Genomic DNA, 21,063 nt, shown 5'->3' on the forward strand with positions numbered 1-21,063 from the left:
TTAAAACAAAACTTAGTATGCGGGAATCATCTAGTCAGTACAAAGACTTGATCTTTCAGCACCTATATCTTCGTTCTCCCATGCGTCATAATAATAAAATTTACATCAGGACAGGATATACTGTAGTCATGGGCTACACATCCGTATATGTTTCATCAATGGCTGCTCTGGCGGGTCATGGCGCCTTAGAAAAATTGCCAGTCTCCTTTGCTATTTACTCTTGATGTACTTGATGAAATACTTACAAAGACACAATATAATCTGGCTTATTATTTAACGGTCGAAATAAAAAAGAGGTTTTGTAGCACCAAAAGGCCCTTATTGTTTAGAATTTTTATGATTTTGATTTGATGATGATAGCTGTAATCCCAAACATTTTGTAGCTGTCCAAACGGCCCTCTTATATTTCAACCACTCTAGTAAGTTAATTTATTAACATTCCCATATAATTTAGGTAAAATTGATTCTTGCATGTTAATTTTTAGGTGCTGCCACTTGTAGATACTTTAATTTAGTAATATTTAAAGTACTTTAGTTATATTATTTAATATGTTGTAAATTTTACATACCTACATTAAATAAATTAAGTATTTAGTATTATTGGCGTGTTTTCATTTAGTTTTTTCTACTAAGATTTGTAAGTTATTGGTAAGTTACTGGATACATAATGAAATTATGATGTAATAAGAAAAAAAATCAATTAAGTGTAGATTAGTTAAATTTGTAAATCGTTTCAGTAGGAAAAAAACTTTAAAAAGTAAAACCGGTATTCCTTGCCTGATAATGTAATTATTATAATCAATGGATTTCCTTGATAATATTATTACCTCATCTGTGACAGTTGCAGCGTGTGTTACTAGTAGGTAGTATAGAAGGTAAAATACTTATTAACATAATGGGTAGAAATAACTACTTTGTTCTACTAGGTGATGAATGCGATGATATGAATCCCACTTTGTCAACTACTAATTTATAACTCCATCCAACTTTAATCATGGATATTACCTTACACACACACTTAACTAATTGATTAGTTTGTAGGTATTCATCCATTAACTTTACTGACTAGACTAGGGCCATAGAATAATAAATGATTAAAAGTACGCTGTTAGAATTTGAATTATTATTTTATGTCCTCCATTATTTCTATTTTATTTGTAACAGGAATAACATTTTGAACATTATAATGTTTTGTGCCAGGTTCCGTGTTCTTGACCATCAACATTCGAGGGCCAGTGAGAGTGACCGGCGAGATTTTAACCCATGACCGAAAAAGAGGCGTGTCATAAGTTTCACGTCAGGATGTGTGTGAGCGAACGCATGCACCGTCTATATGTCCCTGTATTGCCCTTATGACGGCCCAGCAAGTCGTGGACTGCAGTGTGCGTAAACAACTGAGAGACAACTCGTGTAGCTTCTTATCAGTCGCGTGACGTCACACAGTATTGAATGAATCAGCCATTATACGGCACTCCTTAGACAGTAGCCCCATTACTATTTCGACGATGTTGAATGACGGACTTGTTCTGCTGAGGTACTTACCTACGTATGATGAGTGTGACATGGAGTCAGGGTATAGTAAAGTGGAGGAGGTAATCTACTCATTACATTAGGTGTAAACTCGTATGAACACATGGGCAGTCCACCGGCAGCAGCGCAGCCGTACGCAAGCGTGCCGCCTCACGCGCCGTTTTTACGACAAAAAATACTGTGATAAAAAAACGGGTCGTACCTACCTTATTAATAGTCCTGCCAAAATACGAGTTCTTAAATTACACGCGGCATTTAAACATATTTGTGTTTTTTACCACTGTAGGAGTGTTTTTCAGTCATAGAACAAACCTATTTTGCCACCTATTATTAAAATAAACATTGTCTCTCGTCTTTATCGGTAACTATAATTAATCAAGTGCTTATTAATTTATTGAACAACACTGTGTCTTATTTTTATTTGGATGATGTGAGAAAACCCTATCCTGATCGACTCATTATCATAACAATAACAGAAGTGTGCCTAAGACTCAAGTATGGATTCAAAAATAACATTGAAGGAAAAAAATCCTCACGACAAAGCCAACGTGATCTCAAAGCTCTTCTTACTGTAAGTACCTACATATATTATCATCAGCCCGTACTTTTAATCGTCTACTGCTTGACAAGGACATAGTACTCTCCCAAAGAGCGCCACAACACTTTGTCCTCGCCCTTCCTCATCCAGCCACCGCTAGTTGGCTTAGGTACCTACTCCGTCCAGCTGTTGGAGAACAGATTAATAAACATATACTTACAGATTAATAAGTGCAGTGCTTGCCTGTTCATGGTCTCCATTCGAAAGATCGTTTACATACATTGGTAGGTACATACCTACATATTATTATGAGTTCCTAGCATAGCACCGGTACCTACACCATACCAAACAAACGCCCGATGGCCCCTACCCACCTACTGCAGCAGCTTCCGACATTTTTGCGCAGATCTCTTGTACACACTTTTTACTTAAAGACAAGTACGTGGCATTATGGGATGTCATTGGTATATCTATTCGCATCTGTTTAATTAATGAAGGTGAAATTGTAGGTTACGTCTGTCGGTAAACCACTGAGAGACTTTGTGATGTGTTTCACGATAAAGTAAGATGTAGCTTTCTTCGTCTGCCTCTGGGATGTAGTTCTATATAGTATAGCAGCTCTGCATACCCAGAGGCCCCAGGCTCGCTCACTGATTGAGAACATCAAATTGCGGTTCCATGCATGTAGTTAGGGCATAGAATCACCTGATGTCTGAAAATATAAATTATTCATGCTACCTATCGTATGGGGATAAAAAGCAATTATAGTCCTATCCTGGGACTACCTTTCTTTATTGCTTTCGGGCATCCTATGTAAGTACCTATATCTACACATCACAATAGGATACCCAGGGAAAGCGCCCTCAGTTAAGAGATTATTAGCCAGAGAAGGATCTAAGGCACACGGGCCAAACTCCACAGCACAATACGCACCACCACCATAATATTTCATATTTCACGTAGTTTTCAAAAAACATAGTTTCATATCGTCGTGTTGGTCGTGTATGAAATATGCCAGCGGCGCGGGGTTTTGTGGCTGACACTTCATGCCCAAAAAATCCACGAAAAACAATAGGTATCCATTGAGGGAAACCAAGGCTTACGGGCAAATATTAGTGATTAATAATGTAATCGATTTAAAGCGATAAGGAGTTGGTGATCTAGATTTCTACTGACGACAAGTAATAAGTAGGAAGGTTAATGCAGAGATTGCAGAGTGACGTAGGTATCAATCAACAGTAGGTACTTAGGTAGGTACTTTATATCCCTAGAACTTTATGAGCGTCTGATATAATGATTATGATAATAGTTATGATGTAAACGATCAGCATGCGGAGTACAAGTTTTTACACCGTTCGAATGGGCGTTTTTCGACTCACCGGCCCGGCACCGGCCCGAGCGTAGGGTCCCGCTGTTGCCGGCTCCCCGTCGCCGGGGCGCGGGGGTAGCAAGCTTCCCACTCGATGCTAACCCGGCAAAAGTGCATGTGTCCTATGAATTGTAGTAATGTGCGTGTGTGAATGCGCAGGGTGGGTAGGAGCCGGCATCGGCTCCGGAACGGTGGAAAAACGAATCCTCGGCACCGGTGCCTGTGCACGGCCATGCCGCCGGTGCCCTGCCGGTGCCGCTGCCGATGCCGGGCCGATGATTCGAAAAACGCCCAATAGTAGCGAATAAACGCAAATTTGAATATCGCGGAAGAGTCGCCACCTAGCGGTTGCCATGCGCTAGATCGGTTAATCTTGATCTGCTCTATCGGTTTAGAAATGCATATCTCCCTCATAAATTTTACGGTGTAGGCTACTGGGCTAAGAGAAAAGTCTAGAAAGATCTAGACTTCTATGCTATGTCCTAATAGGTGGCATTAACTAGGTGCCTAGACCATGTGATAAAATTCCTCTCTCTGTAATTTTTATGGCCGGTGTGTCAGCCCGTAAAAATACCATAAAATTCTAGCGCTACAATTCAATAAATTGGACTGTGTCTATTATAAATTAGAAGGTCATTGATAAAAATTGGAACCCATCTGCTTGGCGCACCTACAACTGCTATGTTTATTTTTATGATTGTTTGTATTAGCAGTGGGTTTCCGTGAACTCGTGAAGGTCGCGTAATGGACATATCAATAGAAACTTTATCTTTCGTAGTAATAGAACATCACCTATTTACTTTAGGGTGGCCGGCTCTGGATTTCATCATGTTTTACAAAATACTTAGGTATCTGAAATCTGAAAAATATACAAGTAAAGTAACTACACACGAGTAACGACACGTCTTGCTAATGAGAGTTAAAAACTAAGTGCTGAGTCACTGCACCTATGTACTATGCTTTTATGTATAAGTATGACTTACTATGAAGCCTATAGTGTGTAGATACTAAAAAATGTGCTTATAGTAGTTAATTTATCTTGTTTGGCAAATTGTGTAATTAAATACTTACCTATACTTACTTCATTGTGCAATAAGCCTTGAAAATTTAGCTACATCATTACTTTTGTGATATCATATCGTAAATAGGAATAGATCATATTATGCTTCTTCCTGGAACAGAATGTTAATCTCTGTTAACAAACAATAGATGCAAATCAGTTTACAATCGTGTTTTTTGGTAAGTTTTAATATCTAGCTGCTTTGATAAGAATTTGATAACGTATCCAAGTAACTATTACTCGTATTGTTATTACTTACCTTATGTAACGGGTTATTCAGGTTATCCTTATTAAGTAAGGTAGATAATAATAATATCTACTTACCTAATACAAATACAACAGTAGGTATTTATTTAAATCAAATATTAGGTATAGTTATGTATGACTTGATGCTGAAAGTAGCTCAAGCTAGATTTATTATCATAAGTATCTGACGCAGCGTTCATGTTTTAATTCACATAATTTTCAGCAAGGATCAATTTTGGTTTTAATTTTATAAGAGACACATGATTCTGTCCCTTGACTTTTGTTTTCTTCTCAGATACGTAGTAGGTAATACACTCACGCAATGAAAAGGTTCCACTGAGAAAAACACCAACCTTCTGCAATATTGAAGTATATTTTAACAGAGCATCAGGTCAGGATATTACCAACAAGGAACGGTAATATATTTTAAATTTTATGTTTGAAAAAATTTAGGTCGTTTGGTGTCGGCATTCTGTGAGTGGAACTATTTCATTGCCCGTGAGTGTATTTAGTTGTAAACAACGATCTCTTTAGGTTACATTCATGCATTAAAATATCACTATAGGATGCTATAGGTACTTATCGAAATAATCTCTACCCCTGCAAACGCATCCTCATTCCAGATGGAGCTTCAAGTTATTCCACCACGGCTACAAGCACGGGTTCACTATAAACGACCTCTCCAAGGCCCGCGACGTGGACCACTCGGAGGTGCTGGGCGACCGGCTGGAGGCGGCGTGGCAGCGCGAGGTGGACACTGCCAAGCGGGAGGGAGGCAAGCCCTCGCTGTCCAAGGCCATTGTACGCACCTTCTGGGTGGAGTACATGATGCTCGGCGTTCTCGTTGCCATGCTCTTCATATTTATACGGTAAGACTGAAATATCCCTTGGATCTAATTAATAATGAGATCCCAATCGAATATCTGAATATCGAATTTCATTCTGGACCTTGCGGCCCGGCCTTAATTGTTACGAAATCAAAGTAGAAAGTACAGACAGAAATGAAAAACCATCTACTTAATTTTGTTTGAAGATACCTCTATTACAATGATGTACTTACTGAACTTAGTTAAATGTACATTATATCACAAAATCATTCATTTTCCAGGCCCTTACTGCCGTTCTCATTAGGACTATTCATAGCTTACTTCTCTGGGGAGAAGAACGAAGAGACGTACAAGTGGGCACACATTTACAATTTCATTGTAAACGCGTCGAGCATAGTCACCTCTATGATGATGCATCACTTGTACCTGAGCCAGGGTTGTGTGGGCATGCGCATACGGGTGGCTTGCTGCTCCTTAGTCTATAGAAAGGTAAGACATTCACTACCGTAAACATACTCTGTTGACTGTCTTAGGTAATATTTTGTCTTGCTCTGGATCAGAGCTCTTTCTTTATCGAATTGCAGCACAGAAATAGAAGTTTAGCGAGTGGCATTATTCAAAATATTACCACAACTCTGGCCGAATCAGAGCTAATTTGCATTGCACTAAAACCAGCACTCTTGCAGGTATTAAAGCTGGACAGCGTGGGGTTGAGCAAGACGGAGCCGGGGCAGGTGATCAACCTGATGTCGAACGACGTGAACCGCTTCGACCAGATCGTGCTGTTCCTGCACTACCTGTGGGTGATGCCGGTGGTGGTGCCCGTGGTCTGCTACCTGCTCTGGCAGAAGATCCAGTGGGCCACGCTCGCCGCGCTCGGGGTTATATGCTTCCAGACTGTATTTGTTCAAGGTTTGTTAGTGGCAACTGGCAATTCTCTCCCTGTATCAGACCTGGTTATCTGCCTTAGTTGCCATATGCAAAGAACGATGTAGCTGTGTGACCTGAATTGCCTGGATGTTATATAATGTTTTGGGATGTCATATCATACTTACTGCCTCATATGCGGTGACCTCGACACACAAACTCAATCCTAAAAGTACAGACTGCAGCGAGGTTTATGTGATGCTTGATTTGATTTTCCATGATGATAATTTCCAATTTTAATTCCAGCATACCTCAGTAACAGACAAGGGGCGTACCGTGGAAAGATCGCGCGACGAACAGACGAGCGAGTGAAGGTGATGAGCCAACTGGTGAACGGAGTGCAGGTCATCAAGATGTACGCCTGGGAGAGACCCTTCGCCACACTCGTCGAGAAACTGCGCAGGTAGAATAGAATATACTTACAGACTAATAACCATGTAAGGGATCTCATTGCTAATAGCAATCTACTGCATACTTTAATTTCTATTTAATTTAAATTTTAACCCTTTCCATTTCTTTCCACAGACAAGAGGTGCGCTTTATTCTACGCACATCGATGATAAAAGGATTCTCTCTAGCTCTCTCAATCCTGACGGAGCGGTTCATGTTGTTCTTTGCCATCCTCATATTCGTGCTGATGGGCGGGCAGATCCGCTCCGAGATCACCTACTCCCTGGTGCAGTACTTCCAGCTGCTGCAGCTGGCCTGTAATATATTCTTCCCGCTTGCACTCGCTCTGCTGGCTGAGACCAAAGTCACCATCAGACGACTTGAGGTAAGAATAAAGTGGCCCAGAAGCCTATGAAAAGCTAACAAAATTCCTTTGCAGAAACATTTGCCTTGCATCCAATACCTAATACGACCGCAATTTTATGTACCGACTGAACTTTTCAGTAACAGAAATTGGTACATATTTTGAAGTATTCTTTCTTCTCCAGGAATTCCTAATGCTAGAAGAGCTGCCGACTAAGCTAGCAATAACAGCAAACGGAAAAGAAACTAACGGCCTAACTGCAGTCAACGGTGAAAAAGAAAAGTTAAAGATGGAGAAGATTAAATCCAATTACACCGGCCTAGTACTGAACGGTGTGAGTGCTAGTTGGGAGCCGAACCCTATAGTGGACACTCTGATCAACCTGAAGTTCAGCGCCAAGCCAGGCCAGTTCGTTGGCGTGGCTGGACACGTTGGAGCTGGGAAGGTAAGCTACTGATTCCACTGTTGACTCTGAAGATGATCAATAGATAATTTTGGCTATTGCAAATCCTATATCGGTCCTTTTGCCAGTACTGCTAGCTATAATAGGACTATCACTACCATGACATGACAAGGACAATATATACCATGTCACGAGCATTGGTTGTAGGTGAAAGCGATTGATCAGCGTTAAATTCCTGTAAAGGGCGCCACCAAGCGCTACTTTCTTAGGCAGTGATTTGGATTAGATGAAGCATGTTACCAAGCCTAATGTGTTGTAGCAAAGCTTTCGCATATAGCCGAATTTAAACCCTGTCATTGCCGCAGCCAAATATTTAACATATTGGTTTGTTCCAGTCGTCGCTGCTGCAAGTGATCCTGGGCGAGCTGCCGGTGTCGCGCGGCACGCTGTCGCTGGGCGGCGCGCGCGTGGCGTACGCGAGCCAGGAGCCCTGGCTCTTCGTGGCCACCGTGCGGCAGAACATCCTCTTCGGACTGCCCTACGACCGAGTGCGCTACAAGAAGGTCAGTGGAGTTAGACGCTAGTGTTTTGAATTAAAAAAAAGGATAAAAACAGTTGCAGTGATAAAATGTCCCACTTCTGTAATAACACACTTTTTTTTATTATCCTATGTCCGAGATCGGATGCTATGCCATCAGGCAGATAGATAATCTCTCGTCGTAAAATTCCACCCTGTATTCGGCGCATCCCGACTGATCCCTAATCTACCCCTCTGAAAGTGTTTGACCATTTGTTGCCAGATACCTAGAGGGACGGGGAAATACGGAAAGTCTAAGCAAAATAATGTTAAAAAAACATATATAAATACAAAAAAACTCCATATAATTTGTACTTATGTATGTTTAAACAAGACAATCTACATACGTCACATATCTCTGTTTGTACGGCATAAGTATGCATTATAGGAAGCTGTTAATGCTTAATAACGATGTCCTCCAAAACGCGCGGAGATGATAAGACAAAAATAATACCTATCCATTATGTATAGTCATCATGATGATACGTACAATCGCAATCCGTAATGATAACTGTTTCTAGCGTAATAAGCAAATTGATCACTATCTAAAAATAAATTAGGGTCAACACAGATTGGTTGATAGGGAGATAAATAGTCGATCAATATCTGCATGCTTGTTATCTCTGGATAAACACACTATTGATCCTGGTGTGTACGGACATTCAGATAATTATCATGCTACCTATCAGATAGATAAGCTATTTCGTTCAATGGCGCAATAAACGTGGAAAAACATGCGTAAAGATTTAAGAGGCTATATACAACATTTTAGCTTACTGATAGAAAAGCCTGATAACATCATTATTTCCTTATGTTCCAGATAAATGATAGGTACTAGATAACTTAATTGTCCTGGCTATGATTTTCCATATTTCATTGTTTATTATGGTACACCGTTTAATATTACGTCTGATGGGCTCATTAGTAGTGAAAGCGGCTTCAACGACTGCTGTGCGAATGATATTTATACATTTGTCACCATCCAGAATAAAAGCTCTAGATCAGCTATACTCAAACTGCGGCCCGCGGGCCGCATGTGGCCCGCCGGGCCTTTATCAGTGGCCCGCGTGCCATGAGAGATAATAGATAATAACATTCTATGTAAAAAGTATCGGGATTATATCCATATAAAAAACAAAAAAATATTGTTATTCATCCAAATTTATTTAATCACCTTCAAAGTTTGCTCCTTAAGAAACGATACCCATATGCCAACGAATTATCCAATCATCACAACATTTTTTTAAACGCTGTTTTTAGAGTTGTGTTTATTACTCGCGGCGATTTTTCGTTATTGTCTTCTATCGATTGAAAACAGTGCCTCGAAGTGGTATTTTGTGTTTAGGAAAAAAAAGAAGCTATAGCCGTGAGCTGCAGCCATATCTGGTTAATATGGTGGATGCTCGATGGTATTTGTTGAAAAATTCATTCACAATTGTGCGAAAGGTGCGATATCGTGGTGCAAAATCTTTCTTGGTTTTTTCCCACAAATCTGGTCTTCTTCGTCGAATTTGCTGTATTAAATTTTACATAACCCGCAAATAATACTATTTTCCTACCGTTTGACTTTCTGGCAAGAATTCCGAGTGCACAACACCACAATAGTCAAAGAAAACAGTCAACATGACTTAAATAACAATCGATAGAAAACAAAAAGGAAAATTCGCCGCGAGTACTAAACACAACTCTGCAAAAAGCGTTTAAAAATGTTGTGATGATTGGATAATTCATTGGCGTATGTGTATCGTTCCTGAAGGAGCATACATCGAAGGTGATAGATATATAAATTTGGATGAATAGCAATATTTTTTTGTTTTATTGGTCTAATAGTATATGCATGTGTTTTTTTATATTAGTATACATCGCTTTATAATAGTTCAAAAAAAATTGCTTGCGGCCCGCGACAGCATGACTTGAACGTGTTTGTGGCCCTTATATAAAAAAGGTTGAGTACCAATGCTCTAGATTTACCCTCAATCTACTTTACTGATTAGCATATTTAATTTTTACTAGCGTGACAATGACAAACATTAGATATTTTCTAGGGTTTGTCACCATGGTATTAGCCAGTCATCTCAGGCAGCAATTTTGGTGCACCGCAGCTCCTATTAAATTGCATGACAGAATAGTAGTCTCCACACCAGATATTTATCAGAGCTCTTGCTAAACAGCTGCAACTTCCCAGGTGGTTGCCGCGTGTGCTCTGACGCGGGACCTGGAGCTGTGGCCGGCGGGAGACGCCACGCTGGTGGGCGAGCGCGGGGTCAGCCTCAGCGGCGGGCAGCGCGCGCGCATCGGACTCGCAAGGGCCTGCTATAGAGAGGTGAGATATATCCTTCTGTGATATAATATGTAACGACGGTATTTAAGTACTTTGTATTAACAGATTCGTAACTCTACAGAGTTTCGTGTCAAAAGATTTCCATTTCTACAGAATTTTCTATAATATACATAGATGCCCATTCCTATTAAGTACCTATACAGATTTTTTTTTACAATACTTACATTAGAAAAACAGTATATACTAAAGATTATTTTACATGTATTTTATTTGGATTACCATTTTTTCCCTACAATCCGAACTAAAGCATGTTGCAGACGTTACCGTACAAATACCAAAATTCCTAGTAAGGATTCTGCGTAAAATAATCTGCGTCTAAACTCTAAAATATGTATAGCAAACATGACTTGCAATATTGTGATGAGCAATTTTTTGAGAGATAATTTGAAGTTATTATGATGTAACAAAGTAGTAATATGTACTTTGTTACGTTCAGCATGACTGACTGGTCATAATGATTACGAGACAAAAAAGGAGGCATAGACACACCTATGTAGCCTTGATGGGTACCTAGACCTACTACTACTACCTACATTTGATCCACGAATCGTCTTCAAACCGATTCAAAGACACCGATAGTCCGACAATCCCCTCTACGATATATGTGTGCAGATCTAAATCCGTGATCTCATATTATAATTTTATTTGAGTACCTACCTACCTATATTTTTTTATTAAACCTACAGAAGCGCCAAGGGTTGTTCTATGATATAATTAACTGTTGAATTTGCGGGGCGGGAGGCATGAAACATAATTGATGTTGTTGTATTGCAGGCGGATATCTACCTCCTAGACGACCCGCTGTCAGCGGTGGACACTCACGTGGGCAAGCACATGGTGACGGAGTGCATCCAGGGGCTGCTGCGGAACAGCACCGTCATCCTCGTCACGCACCAGCTGCACCATCTCCGCGCCGCCGACAACATCGTCGTCTTGAGGAATGTAAGTACTAACAGTTCTATATTAATGTGGGCTCACTATCGTCAGTGGAAACCATGACACGGCTGACGGCCGCGGCTAGTGTAAATATCTAAGTATACCACCTTCACGTGCTGGCCGATGGGGTAGGTAACGTTGATCTCGCGTGATTTGATGAATATGTTAAATAAGTAGTATCTTCCTTTAATGTTTCTATTTGGCCGCTGCGACCGGCTGCTTAGTATACTTGGGTTTAATGGTTTTATATGGGTTTAAAATCACTCTACATTAGTGATGTAACGAATGTGTGTTTTTGGACATTCGCGAATGCGAATGCGAATGCGAATATCTGAAATCGACATTCGCGAATGCGAATGCGAATGCGAATATTCAGTTTGTGTTCAAATTTGGCGTTATTTGTATGGTTTGGTGGTAGTCTCGTACTGAACGAGGTACGTTCCGGTCTAGGCGCATTCCGAATCAGACTAAACAATACTAGACGCAATTTTTTTTAAAACTTTATTTAGCTCCGTGACACTTACGACACATTGCGACTGTGTGCAGTTTCTGAGGACGTTTTACACGAAACATTTAAACGTATTTAAATGTATGGCTATCTTGCTCTGACACTATACTGTGAAAATACGCTTTTTGTTTGTTTATTTACACTCACGGGCAATGAAAATGATCCATTAAGAAAAACACCAAATTACTCCTAAGCGCAAAAAAAAAACTTAATGACGACTTCTGCAATTTTTAAGTTAAAAATTTAACGACGAATCAGAATATTACCAACTAAAAACGTCAATATTTTATTAAAATTTTCTATTAAATGTTTAAAAAAGTAGGGGCTATTTGGTGTCTGTATTTTTAAGTGGAACTATTTCTTTGCACGTGAGTGTATGTTTAGGTCTTATGAAGCTACGAGGTGGACCAATAGAAGTCATCCGATGTTGTTTGGCTCTCATTTTTTTTAATGAAAAACTTGCATTCTGTTTTTTGATTATGTTTATTTGAACCTTTACAATTTTATTGATAAAGTCTAGAAGATGATATCGGCAAAATGGGCGCCGTCACAATTGATTGCCATACGGGCCCCTTTTATGGCATTTTTCATCACTCCAGCGAGAACTTCGGCCGAGAGATTCTCGCACTCGCCTTAAGGGCTTCTAGAGACACGGGCTTATTCACATAAACACGGGTCTTCAAAAAACCCCTCAAAACCGTCTCAACCGCCGTTGAGACGGCAAAAGACACATAAAAAGAAAAAAAGGCGTCCCGAAAACTGAATAAGTATACACAATTATTCCGCGATCTTGGGGAGTATATCACTCCACGGCCTCTGAATAAATTTGTATTCTGTATTTGTCTAGTCCACCAATATCAAAACAAATTTGAAATTGGCGTCCATCTGTACAAATGAGAGCAACTTCCAATATGGTGATTAATTTTGGCCCACCTTGTATTAACTATTTCTAAAGTTTCATTGCCCAAAAAAATAATTAAATAAATACCAAATGATAAAGGTAATGAGATTAAGAGGGTAACTTGTAATAAAAGGTTATAGACGAATGGAATTTGATTTTGTTAATCTACCATTATTTTCAAATCCTTTTTTCTAATAAGTACTGATATTCGCAAAACATTCGCACAAAATTTTGCGAATGCGAATGCGAATATCCAAAAATGTGCGAATATTCGCGAATGCGAATGCGAATGCGAATATTCGTTACATCACTACTCTACATCACTTTCTTATGGGCTACTCGTATTTGCGACTCAACGTTCATTATGATATTTCTGGGAAGTATATACTCCCTCATCTAGCTAACCAAAATATTATTATTATTATAAATTCTTTATTGCACATAAAAACATTGTACAAAGGCGAACTTAATGCTAGTAGCATTCTCTACCTTAATACTTACTACTTACTATTAATAGCTGCTTATACATTTCAACTGCCATGGGCGATAAAACATGCACTTTATAGTAAGTTAATGGTGAGAAAGCAAAATATACTAGTAGCAAATATTTCGCGTGTAAACAGAAGATTAAAAAACCCCGAACATAATAGCTACCTACAAGTACCTACCTACTTCATTTTATACAATGTTTGTAATTTGAACTTGTCACTGTTTATAATGATCTTTAGTTGTGGTTCAGATAAGGAACGTTTAGTGTAAATATCTAAATAACAGTAGTAAATATGCCAAAACTTCATTTTATGATACATAAGCCGTAATACGGAATGGTTAGCAAATATGGTATAATGTATTTTTTACTCAAATAAAATTAAATGTAGGTATAATATGTAATAATAAGACTAATAAGTGAAGCACTTCTTATCAATTCCTGTTATGAAATAAATTCCACTTATAGGTATTACATTAAGTACCTACCTACTTAGGTTTTGTTTTGACCTCTGCCATGTATCTGTCCCGAATCAATAATTTTACTAACTATATCAGAACAGAAGGTATGAAAAAATCTAGTGACTTCTGTCCAACGTTTATCCCGTAAAGCCGTAGTTTGACGCCTAGCATTTCCACCATTTTAACCAGCACATAACTTCCCCCGCAGGGAGAGATCGAGACGCAGGGTTCCTTCGAGCAGGTGTCGTCGTCGCCGCTGTTCGCCGAGTTCCTGGTGGAAGAGGACACGACCGAGGAACCGCTGACCCCGGTCACCGGCCGCGTGAGGCGGCGCACCATCTCTGTGCAGGTATGTGGGATAAAAGGTTTCGGTCATAGGCTAATGTTTCGGTGGTCTAGAGATAAGTAGTCTAAATCTCAAGAATATGATCGCGATTGTGGTTTCTAACATCCATAACATATGGTTGTCCCTAAGGTTCCTACTTAATCTTAATAATCGATTGTTGTTTTCTTTCAGTCTCATGCCAGCGCGAGCACTATAGCCGACACAAAAGCCAATGAGGACAATGACCAACAGGAAACCGACGAACTTATTGAACAAAGTATGTTTAAAACATTACTTCCTACCGTCTTATTCATAATACATCATTGCCAGTTATTTACTCTTATCCATCGCCCAATGCTGTAATAAATAGCATAGTTAATAGCTATGTCAGTCAATAGTAATGTCAGCCAAAAGTTCTCGGACCCTTGGAACTTATGTTTTTTAAAATTTGTAATGTACTTATATTTTCTACAGACAACGTGTCCAGCTCGGTGTACATGGCGTACTTGAAGGCGGGCGGCGGCTGGGGCACGCTGCTGCTGACGCTGGTGCTGGCCGTCGCCATGCAGCTCGTCACCTCCGCCAGCGACCTGTGGCTCACTTACTGGTTACTATACTCATTCTGTTGTACATTATATACAACGTGTCCAGCTCGGTGTACATGGCGTACTTCAATATACATTTTTGAAGGCCGAGGACCGAGTGTTGTGGCGCTCCTTGGGAGAGGCCTATGTCTAGCAGTGGATCATTATTGGCTGATGATCATGAATATACATTTTGGAGAGTATGGTCGGTCCTAGCCTAGCCCAAATGAAAATAGGGATGTTTACGTTTGCATCTTATTTGACCAAGAAGTGTTTCTGGTACACCATAAATATTATTCTTAAAATGGAAAACTAAAGAAAACCCTTTCATTTACAGGATGAACAGTGTCGAATCAAATGTACACCTACACGAACCAAAACTGCTGAGCGAAGATCCTTTTGTGAATAATACAACCCTCGAAACTACAACTGATCTAGCAGAGACAACTTTATCCATAGATGCTAACTCTAGTTTCGCTGAACCGAATATGACTGTGATTGGGACCATGGTGAAAACGGCCTTAGTGATGACGAATATGACGAAAACGGGAGACGATGATTATGTTGACACCACTTTCTACATTTACATTTGGGGTGCGCTTATTTTAGCCAGCATCGTGCTAACTTCTGGAAGGTAAGCTTTTGATATAATATTTCGTTTATGCTACTGCTCATATACCTACATAGCATCATGACACATTCTAACAGTGGAAATAGAAGCATCACCAGAAGGTAAAAAGAAGTATCAGCGAGAGAATGTTTCAATTTAAAATTGAATATTCTAGCTAGTTCTTTCTGTATTTTTTATAGTCAATCTGTAAGCTGTTGTAGAAGGAGAATCTGCTTACAGAAATTTGCTTTATTCGTGATATTTTTTTCATAAAATTCCCTATTGTGTCTCCTTAGAGCGATCCACTTCCTGTGGGTGTGCACGCGCAGCTCCATCTCGCTGCACAACGACATGTTCCGCAACATCCTGCACGCCACCATGCGCTTCTTCGACACCAACCCCTCGGGACGGATCCTGAATAGGTTCTCCAAGGACATGGGGATTATAGACGAGGTTCTGCCCAAGATGTATATGGAGAGTGTTCAGGTGAGAGATAAACGAATTATGAACGGTCGATAAAGGTCCGCTGCTGAGCTCTTTTAAAGAGCTCTGCAATAGTCCTTGGTTTCTTATCCAACCATAGCCGAGACACTAATACTTACTTAAGTATAAATATAGCAGCATAACTATTATAACGCCCTAATATAAAGAAACATTTAGAAAATGGCAGACGTCTGTCACTTCTTCCTACTCCTTTACTTATCGGTGAGATTTCTTGTAACATTGGTTCGCTTTAGGTGCTAATCTCCAACTCCTCGGCAGGTGTTCATGATGATGATGGGTATCCTGGTGATGGTGGCGATGGTGAACCCCTACATGCTGCTGACGACGGCGGCGTGCGGCGCGCTCATGTACCTGTGGAGCATCCTGTATCTCAACACCGTGCAGGGGATCAAAAGGTAACATGAATTTGATTTGTTGACCATTGAAATTGAGGGATGGTTGCGGTTTGAGATCGCGTAACTGACAGTCGCTGACTGGTTACCACGGTTACCACGGTTCGCCAGACATATTAGTATAAGTAGCGGGCAAAGTTGATACTTACGTCATTCGAGAAGGCTCCTTTTGTGCACCGTGCACCGGTTGATCCTCGTGACAAACGCTAGCCCAGTTCAGTTGTTGGTCAACGTCACGCTAAGTAGTATTAGATCGCGATTAAAGCGCCTTAAAATGTTCGCGCTATCCGTACACAAGGGCGTGCTAGACGTGTATATCTGTAACTACTTAGAAACGGCACTTTGACCCATTTATGCTGATGGTCCCTCTGTGTTCTGCAGGGTGGAGGGTGTGACCCGCAGCCCAGTGTTCTCGCACGTGTCGGCCAGCATGGCGGGGCTGGGCACGGTGCGCGCGTGCGGCGCCGAGGCCATGCTGCGCCGTCAGTTCGACGAGAAGCAAGACGTGCACACTGCCGCATGGTATGTTATAATTATTTCAAACTAGCTACCTAAATAACATGTATTTATGTACAATGTCGCTGTATATACTATCTGTCTTTAACATAGACTTTGTATATACCCAGTACATACTAAGTCTATGGTCTTTAAATACTCCTCTTGATGCTCGTGCAGACAGTTTTGTCAATAGATTTGTAGATGGCGCCACCTGTATCTTCAGCAGTCTTTTGATTGATATTTTTTTATAAATATAGGCATTTTATATGTTTTGAATTCATTTCTTTTGTAAATCTACTGTCGTTTTCCTGGTTTATACATCTTCTCTTCTTTCTTTCTTCCCATTGCAGGTATCTTTCTCTGGTGACGAATGCCGCCTTCATTATCTGGTTGTGTCTGATATCTGGCGCTTACGTGCTTGTTGTGGCTTACACGTTCCTCTTCCTAGATGACGGTGAGTGTTTCCATTTATAACTATCCTTAAAGTTTATCTATGCCATTAATGACAAAAAATTAAAAAAATTAAAACTTTTTCCATCAATTTCAGCATCAACCAAGTCCGGCAACGTGGGGTTAGCTGTCAGTCAAGCCTTAATATTAGTGACGTCAGTGCAATACGGCATCAAACAAGTGACTGAAGTGATATCTCAGATGACAAGTGTGGAGAGAATAGTGCAGTTCACTAAACTGCCGCAAGAGCAGATCGAGGGTCCGCCGGCGCCGCCCGCCTGGCCCAAGAAGGCTAAGCTCATATTCAAGGACCTATACCTGAGATACGATGAGGAGTTCGATCCGGTGTTGAAGAACTTGAATATTGTTATTGAGAGTGGATGGAAGGTGAGCAAGGGTCACTTGACTCTATGATACAATTTCATTCACTTGACATATTGACAAAATAAATGTAGATTTAATGTTTCAAAATTATGTGTTAGTTACAATAATCAAATCTATGATGGGTTCCTAGGTGGGTGTTGTTGGTCGCACGGGCGCTGGCAAATCGTCGCTGATCTCGGCTCTGTTCCGTCTGGCGCCGCTGGAGGGACAGGTGCTCATTGACGACGTCGACACGGGCAAAATTGCACTCAAGGTTGGTGTGTGTGTGATATGTGTCATTATATATTTTGCATATGAACTTATCAATCGTATAGGTGTCTGCTGCGTTGAGCGCAGATCCTTTGTAGAGCCTCACGCGGCAGAACGGATGATTTTGGAACAACTTCTAGCTCAATGTAGCGTGCGGCCTAAGACATCAAAAGCGTAACTGTTCTAATCTTTGATATAGTGTTGTGTGTAATTATAAATTTAGCAAATAAACCAATCAATCATCGCATAGTTAAGAGATCTAATGAAATATTCTCACTTGCTAGGTTGTCTGAGAAAGATGGCAGCACCATAGCTTTACGAAGTGCAATAGCAAGTGGGAATATTTAATGATTTCATCCTCAAAGCCAAATATAAAATATAATTTGTTATTTCAGGACCTTCGCTCTAAGATCTCGATCATTCCGCAAGAGCCGGTGCTATTTTCCGCCAGCCTCCGCTACAACTTGGATCCATTTGAGAAATACACCGACGCTGATATTTGGAAAGCACTTGAGCAGGTAACTAATTTTTTTTTTCTACTTCACGGAAATCATGTATCGCTTGAATACTTTGGTAGGTATTTAAGGGTAAAATTTCTGCTCTATGTATAAAATAAAAAAATCACAACTGTTCTATTTACAGTAAGAACAGTACATTAAAAATCATCTTAAAATCCCGCTAGGTGGAGCTCAAGAACCTGGTCTCCTCGCTGTCGGCGCCGGTGCAGTCCGGTGGCACTAACTTCAGCTGCGGGCAGCGGCAGTTGCTCTGCCTGGCGCGCGCCGCGCTCGCACGGAACAAGCTGCTGGTACTGGATGAAGCTACCGCCAATGTCGACCCTAAGTAAGATTTATAATTACATACAACACAGTCATGTTTGAGAGTCAATTTAGGCACACACATAAATATAATGCCACCTAGTGATAATTGTATAATTCAGTAATAATACCAAGTGTAAGTATGGAGAGCGATCGATAATATTACTCAAAATAATATTTGCGTGCATGTGAACTAGCGTCAAGGTGATTTTTGAATACTTACAGTAAGTTTGTATTATATGACTATATTTTATTCCAGCACTGACGCGTTGATCCAGAAGACGATACGGACCTGCTTCGCGGACTGCACCGTCCTCACCGTCGCTCACCGGCTGCACACCGTCGCTGATGCCGACAGAGTTATCGTGAGTTTACCGAACCCATGTTACTTAGAGGTAGCTTCTGCTGTGCTACCTGCAAATGGTGTAACAATCTACATAGGTACTTACATCATATTTGGCAAAGTTACAAACCTTTAAGTGTGCTATCTGCTGTTTTGTGTTTATGGATCGTGGTTAGCTATATCGTTTAACATGGCATTTATTTCGTCAGGTGATGGACGCGGGTCAGATCATCGAGAGCGGGCACCCGCACGAGCTGCTGCAGAACGCGGAGGGCTCGTTCAGCGACATGGTGAAGCAGCTGAGCGCCGCGGCCGAGCAGAGCCTGCGCGAGGTGGCCGCGCGCGCGCACACGCAACACATCCGCTACGCCGACGAACAAAACTAGTACTTACGTGTAACTATTGTAAATATTATATGCATGTGTAGTGAGTAACAGGGTGTTGAGAGTATGGTAGATACTTATACAGGGTGTTGCAAAAACCCTTTTTGCAATACCCCGTATATTTGATTTAGTGACTTATTGGTAGATTCTGAAGGTACCGAATTGAAATTTTAACACTTTTTTATACCTTGATGAGGTATTAAGATTATACAGCGGCGATAAAATTGCCTATAGATACTATGAGTATTTATGTAAATGTAACTTGTACAGTTAATACTTTTTAAAATTGTTTATTAATCATTCGAAGCCTTCTACTGGTGAAAAACGAAAGGGGCTTTTTAATTTATAGATGACTTGCACCGAAGGAATTAGTCAGCCCCAATCTGTATAATTTTATAGTCTGATTGATTGTGAATTTAATGAATGATCAACAACCAGACTAAGACTAATAGATATGGGGCCAATATTTCTACATTGTATTATTTGTATTATATGTTATAAAACACTTAACACATGAGTGTTTGCTTTACAAATTATAGTTTTCCACTATTCGATGGTCAACGAATGAAATGCTGTCAATTTACGTCAGCACCGCCCTAGTTGGCCGTGTGTCCCTGAACCAGTAATTGACTAATGATAATTGAATAGATAAAAGTAAGGTACTTTCCCAGGTAAAATCCCTTTATTGCATTTGTTATTTATAAATCTCTTTTAGCAATTAGGTAAATATTAAGATTCATGCCTCTAGTGCCCAGTATGATAAAGTACTTACCTCTCTGAAATATATATTTTATGGGTAGATATGAACGATATATTTATTTGATTGGTTTTATAACTTTATCAGAGTATTTTTTTGTAAAACTGTTATTTATGTAAGCATTAGGAATATTGCCAATATAAGTCCTTCTATAACTAAATAATTAAGCACAAAGTATACGAATAAAGTTAAAATATTTTTATAATGCATATCGTCTATTATTCTTATAAGTAATATGGAGCCAGCCATACACAAGCAAGCTTGTGCTGGGGGAGTTGTCGGGTAAGTGGTCAACCTGACTGTCAGATGTTTCCGAAGGCCTCTGCTTAACATGCCGTCCGAAGCACAGAAGCGCCCAGAAAACAACTATTAGAATTCGGTCACCCATCCAATGAGTGACCGTGCCACGTGTTGCTCTACTTCAATGATCAGATTAGTTACGATCACTGAAGCTAGCCTGACTACAGACGCTTCTTTTATTATCTTTGTAAAAATACCAATTAAGTACTATTATTAGGTACTAGTCAACTGCATTGGCTAAAATAAATAAAATATATTGACAGACCTATTAATAATATCTTCAATGCCAAAAACGGCTCAGGGTCATGCTCCGTGTATGCTGGATGCAGGTGCTTAGTAAAGTACGACATTTTCAATTAGTCAATTCGTCGCATTTGGTAAAAGAATTTGCAATATTTAAATATAAGTATTTATATTTGGCATCATGCAAGTACCTAGTTAGCTAGTTACCTATAGCTGTTTTTTTATAAGATGATTTTAATCTGTGACGAATGTACCGTCGCGTCGCGTCGTCGAGGTACCGTCATGGCATATAACTACTTACAAAAACAATAACCATGTAGTTAGCTATACTTTTGCACCTTTTCGAAATAAAATTTCA

General features: G+C 40.1%; 1 protein-coding gene across 1 annotated transcript; it reads left to right on the forward strand.

The window, feature by feature from the left end:
• The first annotated feature begins 1,622 nt into the window (after window positions 1-1,622).
• Window positions 1,623-20,371, forward strand: LOC105388339 (ATP-binding cassette sub-family C member 4). Its single transcript, XM_038108024.2, has 24 exons — window positions 1,623-2,101; window positions 5,367-5,612; window positions 5,852-6,059; window positions 6,257-6,482; window positions 6,744-6,900; window positions 7,023-7,272; window positions 7,436-7,696; window positions 8,050-8,217; window positions 10,417-10,554; window positions 11,347-11,514; window positions 14,074-14,214; window positions 14,383-14,467; window positions 14,665-14,797; window positions 15,112-15,408; window positions 15,681-15,870; window positions 16,147-16,283; window positions 16,662-16,802; window positions 17,129-17,232; window positions 17,326-17,615; window positions 17,743-17,865; window positions 18,257-18,379; window positions 18,544-18,704; window positions 18,939-19,044; window positions 19,232-20,371. The coding sequence occupies exons 1-24, from the start codon at window positions 2,028-2,030 to the stop codon at window positions 19,406-19,408; spliced, it is 4,104 nt and encodes a 1,367-aa protein (XP_037963952.2). The 5' UTR covers window positions 1,623-2,027; the 3' UTR covers window positions 19,409-20,371.
• Window positions 20,372-21,063: the final 692 nt, after the last annotated feature.

Source organism: Plutella xylostella, chromosome 15, assembly GCF_932276165.1.
Source record: "Plutella xylostella chromosome 15, ilPluXylo3.1, whole genome shotgun sequence".
Classification (NCBI taxonomy): Eukaryota; Metazoa; Arthropoda; class Insecta; order Lepidoptera; family Plutellidae; genus Plutella; species Plutella xylostella.